A 9,289-nucleotide genomic window follows, 5' to 3' on the forward strand; every position below is an offset into this window, starting at 1 on the left:
GCATGGGGGCAGGAGGTGGTGAATAATATTTTCAATGAGCCATACTTGTTATTTTTTAATAAATAACAATTTATTTAGCAAGTAACTTGTTATTTATTAATAAAGCGATGTATTAACAATGCGATACGCACTGGTTTTAATAAGTAAGACTTTGATAAGAAATAAAAAATCATAACAAACGTTTTTAATCGGTAACCCCGGGGGTGGGGGCCGCAGCTCGGGGCGGAGCCGCCCCCGCTCCGCCTCCCCGCGCTGGGGCGGCCGCGGGCGCGTATAAAGGACGGCGGGCGCGGCCGCGGGCAGCGCTGGGGCCGGTGAGCGGCGGGGCCGCGGGTTCGAGTCCCGCGGGGGGACGGCTGCGCTCGGGGAGGGGGCAGCCGGGGCTGCCTGTGCAGCGCCGAGCACCCGCGGGGGCGGCCGGGCGGGAGGTTGGTTGGGGGTTATTTTTTTGGGGGGGTGGGAGGGGTTGCTTTTAAAATAAAGGGTGGGAAACGGGCTGGGGGTGATGCCGTACTCACCTGCGCGCTCTCGCAGGGCCGTCACCATGTCGGTGTCACACAGCTCCAGGCTGAACAAGCTGGTGCGGGAGCAATACATGAGGCTGCCCCAGGACGGGCTGGTGCAGGTCACCTACGTCTGGATCGACGGCAGCGGCGAGGGCGTGCGCTGCAAAAGCAGGACCCTCGACAAGGAGCCCAAGAGCGTCGAAGGTAACACCACTGCTTCTCCCTCGAGATGATGGTTGGCATGGTGGAGGGCCCCGAGTATTGCCAGGGAAAAGTTCTGGGGCGCTTTGGGCAGCGTGGGAGTTGGCACTTGCTCTCCCTGGCTGCGTGGCACTGGCTGCAGTTGTCTCGTGGGGTTATATCAAACGGCAGGGTAAATATCTGGCCTGCGTCGCTGCGGTTTGCTTAATCGGTAATCTCTGTCATTAGCGCTGGGTGGGAAGGGGAGGATGAGATCCTCGCCCCTTTCCACTGGGCAAACAGGTGTGGAGACGTATTGGCATCCGGATGGGGTTTGGTGGAGGGAGGTGAAGCAGCTGGGTCCGATCCTGCCTGTGCCCCGACGGTGCTGGGGGAGGTGAACACACTGATGTTCGGGGAGCACTGCTGGGCTCCAGGGATGTGCCAGAAAAACTTTGTGGCTGTTGCCCCATGGCTACTTGGTGCCCTCGGGGTGCTCCATCCCAGGTCTAAGCCACCAGCACTTGGTGCAATCCGTATGAGAGATACTTTTTCCCAATCCCACTCCCCCCTCTGTCCCCCTCCTGCCTCGCAGATGTCCCCGAGTGGAATTTTGATGGCTCCAGCACAGCGCAGGCGGAGGGCTCCAACAGCGACATGTTCCTGGTGCCCGTCTGCATGTTCAGGGACCCTTTTTGCCTGGACCCCAACAAGCTGGTGCTTTGTGAAGTGCTGAAGTACAACAGAAAACCTGCAGGTGAGCACCGCCGGCGTGCAACCCCAGCTCCTGAGGGTCCCCCCTTATTATTTAGGGTGCCATCCCTCCGAGGGGCCGCTCGCTGTGGGCTGCTGGCAGTGGGGAGATGCTCAGCACCGAGCACTTGGCCCGAGGCTCCGAAATTCAAGCGCTGGTGGTGGCGGTTGTTTGCAGGAACCTGTTTGAGCAGCGCAGGGTGAGGAGAAGAGCAGCGAGACGTGGAGCTCGCGGCGCTCGCCAACTGGAGCGCGCCGAAGGCGTCACCCGGCTTTAGAGCCTGAACGCACCCAGCCCCCAGGGCTGCGGGGTTATGGCGGGGGAGCGGGAGCTGGAAGCAGCAGCGGATTTTAATGTGCTGGGTTCATGGCCGCTCTCCTTGTTGATGGGTGGCTGCGGAGAAGGAGGGAGAAGGTGCTGTGGTGGCGTGGGCTGGCTCAGAGTGACCTTTTGCAAGCAGCCCCAGAGCGTGCCGGCACTTGGTCTTATCACCGCAGGCAGAAGTCTGCAGTCCCGGTGTCTGTCCAGTCTGTCTGATAAAGCCCCAGACAGGGGAGGGAGAGCTGGTTTGCAGGGACACGCCGAGGGGCTCCCCGAGGGGTTATTTGCTGGCAAATAACTGGTTATTTGCTGGAAAAGTGGGGCCACGTCCCTGCTGGGTGCGTGGGGGGAGGGACATGGCATCTGCAGGGTGATGCACACATCTGCCAGGGAGAGGAGAGGCTGCAGGCAGCGATGGTGAAAGACGGGGCTGGTTCCTCTTCAAACAGCGTCATGCCTCTCAGCTGCGGGGGAAGTGTCTTGGTTGAGGTTCCTGCCCGGCAGCTCCTCCAGTGGAGCAGAGCCCCTGGCCCTGGAGCTCCTGGGGCTGGAGCGGGGCAGAGAGCTCAGCCCAGAGCCCTGCAACACCCCGCAGATGAGGGGTGCACCCTCCAGCTCTTCCCAGGGTGGGCTCCGTGGAGGTTACGGGCTGTGGGGGCTCTGGGGGCTCCCATCGGTGCATGGGAGATGTCACTGCTCCTTTCCAGTCCCATACCCTGGGCTTTAAGTTGCAGCTGCTCTGGGGTCTTCTATTGTGATTTAAAGGCAGAATTTGCTGCCTGTGCCTGTGACAACAGTTTTAGTACTGCTGTTTCGGTCCAAATTCTCCCTCCCCTTGCCTGGCACGTTGTCCCATATCAGGATGGTTCTCTGATATCTGCATCTCCCTGGCAAAGCCCCGGTTGCCCTGAGCACTGCTGCCACCACGAAGAGCCAAGCCACGGTCAGCCAGCCTGGATGCTAAGAAAAAACGTGGAGCAGGAGAAAGATAAGGATAATTAAGCTGAGGCTGGTAGAAAAAGGAGGGGGTGAAGTAGTGATGGGAGATGTATAATCCCTGTTTCCAGATCTGGATGTCTGTAGGATGGGGCTGGGGTACGGCTCCTGGTCTCTCGGTGTGAGAGGAGGATGTTCATGGACCGTTGGTGGTTGTTTGGGGAGTAGGTGAATAAAACCTCTGTGGCCTGATGCTGTGGCAATGGAGTAGCTCTGCAAGGAGGAAACCAGTGAGCAGAGGACGTCACAGAAAGGGGGGATCTGCTCGCTGGTTTCCTTAAGGCTTCTGTGGGAAGCACTTGGCAGTGGTGGAGTCTCAACCTCTGAGTGGGATGGAGCGGAACATGGTGGGTGCCTGCCAACAACGTGGGTCTAACTTGGACCTCTCTGCTCCCAGAGACCAACCTGAGACACACGTGCAAGAAAGTCATGGACTTGGTTAAAGACAGCCACCCCTGGTTCGGGATGGAGCAGGAGTACACGCTGCTGGGCATCAATGGCCACCCCTACGGCTGGCCCGACAACGGCTTCCCCGGCCCCCAGGGTAAGTGCTCCCTCCCTTCCCCAACCCAAGTGCTCCCTTCGGCTCCCACCCCGCTGCTGCCCGGCACCAGGTGTCCCATCCCCGACCTTGGGCACAGCTTTCCAATCGCGGCTGACACCAGGCAGGAGCCAGAATGGGGTCAGGAGCCAGAATGGGGTCAGGAGCCAGAATGGGGTCAGGAGCTGTTTGCCAAGAGTGCCGGTTCCCCCGCAGCTCACGTGAGCCGGCCGGCAATGCCGCTCCCGCCGGACCCCAGTTGCACAAACAGCTCAGCTGCACGACTTGTTTGGCAAGGGCTGGAGAACTGGGCTGGAAAAACCTCCTCCCCGTGGCTGTTCAGGAAAGGGCCAGCACATTGTGCCCTCCTGCAGCGGGAAGCGAGCCCCAAGAGCTTCAGCTGCCTCCTGGGAGAGGGCCAGTGGTTTCCCAACCTGACTTAATCAGCCTTTTTGTGGAGACTGGCCACTTTCAACATCTCCCTTCCCCCAGGCGGGGAGAAGATCTTCATCTGACCTGCCTGAATGAGGAAGAGCCATATAAAACCACGGCAAGTTGAATTTTCTAGCCATGAACAATGTCGGTTGTTGTCAGAACAATCTCGGACGCTTGACGTGCTCCGAGGGTCAGTGAGGTGCCGCGGGGCAGACCAAGCCAAGCTTTCCTTATCTCCTGGCCACCTCCCAGTTGATGCATTACAAGTCCTGTTGAACTGCCCTAGATAAGGCTGAGGTTGTGCAGATGAATTGCTCCCGCTGCTGGTCCTGGAGCAGGGGTCGGTGGCTCAATGCACCATTTAATTCCCATAAATCCTCTGCAGATGGTGGCTGGTACCTGGGAGCCGTGGGACTGTGCTGCAGTGCTGCTGTTGCTCCCAAAAGCTTTACTTGGGTGGTGACTCCTCTTTCCTTTCCAGGCCCCTATTACTGCGGGGTTGGAGCAGATAAGGTGTATGGGCGTGATATCGTGGAGTCCCACTACAAGGCATGTCTCTACGCGGGGGTGAAGATCTGTGGCACCAATGCAGAGGTGATGCCCTCCCAGGTATGTGGGGACGGCCCCGCGCAGCCCCTGTTTCCACTGATGGATGCGAGTTAGTGTGAGACTGGGATAACCCAGCAACTCCCAGTTCCTCTGCAATGCCAAATCCAGTGACTCCCCACATGGGTTTTGTCTAGATAGGAGCAGTTGCGCTGCTCGGATGAAAATGTGCACGTTTGATTTTTCTCCTAACTCACCCCAGCGTGCAAATCCCTCCTTTTTGGGGCAGGCAAGTGAAATCGCAGCCGAGCCAAACTGCAGTGAACTCCTTGCACAGCTCAGCCAGAGCTCGGGCAGCCTGTGCGGAGCTGGATGCTCCCCTCGGCTTTCCTTCCCCTGTGGAGCATGGACGCGGGGGACGGGGTGAGCTGGGATGGGCTGCGGGAGCAGAATGTGGAGCGACGGGTGTCTGCGTCCTGCTTCTCCACCCCTGGAGCTGGGAAGCTCGGGTGGGACACAGCCTTGGGAAGCAGTTGTGGGGGATTTAGGTTTATTTAGGAGTTAGCCGGAGGGACTCCCTGATTGCGTTAAGGCGGGTGGCCAGACTGACCGCCGGCGATTTGGCCCTGCGAATCGCTGACTCTCCTGCTGCTGATGTGGCGGCGATAAGCAGGGGGGGGGCCTTATCTGCAGTGTGGCTGAGGCAGGACTTTTAACGACCCTGCTGTTTGCCCTGGCTTTTTCAGGGTCCTTCTTGGCTGCTTTCTGCATCCTGGGCTCGGTCTCGGCCAGGCCATGCCAGCAGCTGTAAATGCGTCACCCACTGCTTAGTCACCGTGGGTGGCACAACCCTGTCTCCGGCCGGGGAGGGAGCAGCCTGGAGAAGGACTAACAGGGTCGTCGTTAGTCACCTGCCCTGTTTGCAGTGTGGGTTGGGGGGTCCAGCACGCCAGCGGCTCCAGCACCAGCCTCGAAGGCAGGCGTGGTGCTTATTTACCTCCATTTTGATTTACATCCCCCTCCCCGATTTGCTCTATTTAGTCATAAGCAGTTTATTCCCAATTTTTTTTGCATGCCAAAGCTGTCCTGTTGCTTAACTCGATGCTCCTCATCCCCATCGCTGATTCTTGAGGGGTAAAGCTCAGCCGTAGCCCAGGCTGGCAGCCCGTGCCAGGGGGTGACAGGGATGTGATGGCTGGGGAGGCACGAACCTGCCCATCCTCACCAACGCATCCGCTCGCCTCTTCCAGTGGGAATTCCAGGTGGGCCCGTGTGAAGGCATCGAGATGGGGGATCACCTCTGGATGGCTCGGTTCATCCTCCACCGTGTCTGCGAGGACTTTGGCGTTGTGGCTACTCTGGACCCCAAACCAATGACCGGCAACTGGAACGGCGCTGGGTGTCACACCAACTACAGCACCGAGGAGATGAGGAGAGAAGGGGGTCTTAAGTGAGTCCTGGGGGGGTCCCTGGGATGTACCTGGGAGGTTTAAAGAATCCCAGACTGGGGGGGGGCTGGGAGGACCCTCTGGAGCTCCCCCAGTCCCACCCCCCGCCAGAGCAGGGGCACCTCCAGCAGTGGCACGGGACACGTCCAGGCGGGTTTGGAATGGCTCCAGAGGGGGAGACTCCCCCCCTCTCTGGGCAGCTGTGCCAGTGCTCTGCCGCCCTCACAGGAAAGAAGTTCCTCCTCATGTGTAGATGGAACTTCCTGTGGTCAAGTTTGTGCCTGTTCCCTCTTGTCCTGTCACTGGGCACCACTGAAAAAACCCGGTTCCCATCCCCCCGGCACCCTCCCTTTGAGTATTGATAAGCATTTATAAGATCCCCCCTCAGTCTTCTCTTCTCCAGACTAAAAAGCCCCAACTCCCTCAGCCTTTCCTCATCAGAAAGATGCTCCAGTCTCCTCATCATCTCCGTAGCCCTCTGCTGGACCCTCCCCAGCAGTTCCCTGTCCTTCTTGACCCGGGGAGCCCAGAACTGGACACAGTGCTCCAGATGTGGCCTCCCCAGGGCAGAGCAGAGGGGGAGGATGACCTCCTGCCACACTCTTCTTGATGCCCCCCAGGATGCCATTGGCCTTCTTGGCCACCAGGGTACATTGGGATGTCCTTGGCCATGTGGCAGCTCTCCATAGCACGTGTGTCTCGCTACCTGGGGGGCTGCACCAGGCAGTGCTGGGGCTGTCCCAGCTCTTCTTGTTTTAAAAGCAGCCGGTCATATGAGAGTGTCCCTTGGGCTGTCCTCGTCCCCGCACAGAAGGAGGGGATGACAGCCTTTCTGGCTGTGGGAACACCCCCTAAATGGACCTACTGAGAAACCCAACCCCGTTCTCCTCTCCCACAGACACATCGAAGCTGCCATCGAGAAGCTGAGCAAGCGGCACGACTACCACATCTGCGTCTACGACCCGCGGGGCGGCAGGGACAACTCCCGGCGGCTCACTGGCCACCACGAGACATCCAACATCTTCGAGTTTTCTGCTGGTGTGGCCAACCGAGGTGCCAGCATCCGCATCCCGCGCCAGGTAGGCCAGGATGGCTACGGCTACTTTGAGGATCGGCGGCCGGCAGCCAACTGCGACCCCTATGCAGTCACTGAGGCCATCATGAGGACAACAGTGCTCAACGAGACCGGGGTGGAGACCAAGGACTATGCTGACCACTGAGGCTGTGGGGTGGGTGGAGGTTTTTGTTTCTACATTAGCTTCTCACGTGGGATTTGTGCCCCTGTGGTGTCCTCGGCTGCAAGCTCAGACTCTTTAGGAACCTCGCTTCTGGTTTTGTGAAACGTCGCCTTAGAAATATATATATATTTTATAGTAAGAGGGAGGGACCCAACCTATTTTCTCAACCACTTTTTTTCTGGTTCCTGGTTTTAGGTCATATGTGGGGAGGTTTTTTTTAACACTTGGATTGAAATTTTTCCCGATGGACTTTACACTGTGATGTACATAGATCCCTACGTGGAAGCTGCAGCTGCTGCTGTTTGCACCTGGGGAGGGCGGGTGCTTTTTTTCCGTATCTCTGTTGCAAGGAAATGATAATAAATAATTTTCCTGGCTGCGTGGCAGCCGGGTTATGCTGCGGCGGGTGCGTTTTTCTGTAGCAACTAGAGCTCCATGGAGGGTTTAATTTGGGTCGCGATGGGTTGCAGCCACTGAACAGCCTGCACCAACCCTGGGCAGAGGCTGGAGGAGCGGAGATGCTGAAGGACCCCTTGGGCAGGTGCCTGGAGCTGCTTTGTCCCATTTGCTGGTAGCCGAAAGGCCATCTCCTTCCATCGTGATCCCCCGAAAGGCAAACAGAGCGGCGCAGGCTGAGCAAACAGCGGCTGGGGCAGCAGCTGGCGAGCGTTTACACAGGGCGTGCGCTGCTGAGTCAGCAAAACCAGCCCGGCACTGGGCACAGCCAGCAGCAGCCCTCCCCTCTGAGGACGCCTTTGGGTGAGGGAGCGGAGCCCCGGGGACGTCCCCCTGCTGCACCCCAGGGCAATGCCCCACTGAACCGCAGGGATGTGGCACAGCTCCTGTGGTTGGAGCCTCTTTACGAGGCGGGGTCATATATTTTATTCACGGAGCAAAAACCCCCAGCTGGGGACACGTCCATGTGTCAACAGGATCTCCAGCAGCCAGGTCCTGGGCGTCCCTCCATGCTGCAACTGTGGGGAGGGGTCGGATGCAAGCGCAGGGGACAGCTCTCGTGCCAGGGACACCTTGAAGAGGCGGGGCAGGTCCCTGGGACAGACCCGCAGGATGTGACCCAGCTGCAATCACCAACGGGGGTGTTACCTGGAGGCAAGAGGTACCAGCAGCATGAACGGACAGGGGACATCATGTCTGCTCCAGTGCAGTCATGGGGAAACTGGTATTACCTTTATCTTTGAATCCGACTCAGGTGATGAGCTGAGATGGAGGACCCCAAGTCCTTCCTGCAGGTCACGGCGCTGCCAGCAGAGAGCGGAGCGAGGGCAGCGGGAGCCGGGGAAGTGGCCGTGTCCTGGACCGCAAGCAGCCAGGAGCCCTCGGTGTCTCTGAGCTGTTCAAGAATAAATGTAACCCGGTCCCCGCCCTAAGAAGGACAAATTTTTCTTCCAGAAATTGCTGTTTGGGATGTTTAACGTTTTTCACCAAACCCACAAAGCTGTCTTGTTTTCCTCTCATTTCTGTGATGCCTTTAATGGGTAATTTGAGCACTGGGACAGCGACTGCTGGATGCAGCTGGAAAATCAATGAAGAGCTAAATCTGGAGCAGGAAGGCTCATGTTTGTTTCCCTGACTGTACCAGTGGCTTAAAGTACTTCAGCTTTCATCATACTGTGCTGTACAGCCCCTGCTAAATTTGGGGAATCATGTGAATCTGCATTGCCAACATGCATACATCTTTGGCCGGACACAGCACTGTGGTACATCCGAACACTTTGTACCTGTTCCCGGCTGTCACCCTGCGATTCCCCTCTGATAGAGGATGTTCCTCTTTGGCAGACGACAGTGGAGACCCAAGGACTCACCCAAAGCCACAGCCAGGAATTTTCCCTGAGTTGGGATCAGGCCTGGCCACTGTTTGCTGGGGATGCTGCCCACCAGTCCCCATGCAGCTGGAGCTGCTGTGCGCTTGGATGCTTTCAAGCTATCCTTTGCCAAAACACAGATCTTGCTTGTACTTTTTGAGGTCAAAATGAGCCAGAAACCATATGTCAGGTTGGGTTTTTTTCTCCTAAAGCAGGAGTGATTCCCACCCACGGGCCCTGCAGCACAGGGGAAACAAGGACGCTGGCAAGTTTCCACAAGAGCTTTTCTTCTCGTTTTGGTGTGCCCACTGCTGTCGAAGGCGGGTTCAGCCAGCGGAGCAGGTGCTGGGGATGGAGCCAGCCCTCAGGCCGGGGCTTGAGGCCATGGGGGGAAACAGTGTCCCCATCCCCATCCGAGGGCTGGACGGTGCTGGGAGGAGCACCCAGCATCACCCGGTGCTCCATGCCGGACCACGATGGGTGGGAGCAGTGCCGGGACCC

At 58.1% G+C, this 9,289-nt stretch overlaps 1 protein-coding gene across 1 annotated transcript; it reads left to right on the top strand.

Moving 5' to 3' along the window:
- Nucleotides 1-505: 505 nt before the first annotated feature.
- LOC309679501 (glutamine synthetase) lies at nucleotides 506-7,365 on the top strand (the record flags this gene model as incomplete). Its single annotated transcript, XM_082492829.1, has 6 exons — nucleotides 506-710; nucleotides 1,282-1,443; nucleotides 3,155-3,301; nucleotides 4,215-4,342; nucleotides 5,530-5,729; nucleotides 6,626-7,365. 6 exons carry the CDS (start codon nucleotides 506-508, stop codon nucleotides 6,945-6,947), a joined length of 1,164 nt encoding a protein of 387 aa, XP_082348955.1. The 3' UTR covers nucleotides 6,948-7,365.
- Nucleotides 7,366-9,289: the final 1,924 nt, after the last annotated feature.

The sequence above is a fragment of the Vanellus vanellus genome (assembly GCF_965231255.1).
Source record: "Vanellus vanellus genome assembly, chromosome: 18".
NCBI classification, from domain to species: Eukaryota; Metazoa; Chordata; class Aves; order Charadriiformes; family Charadriidae; genus Vanellus; species Vanellus vanellus.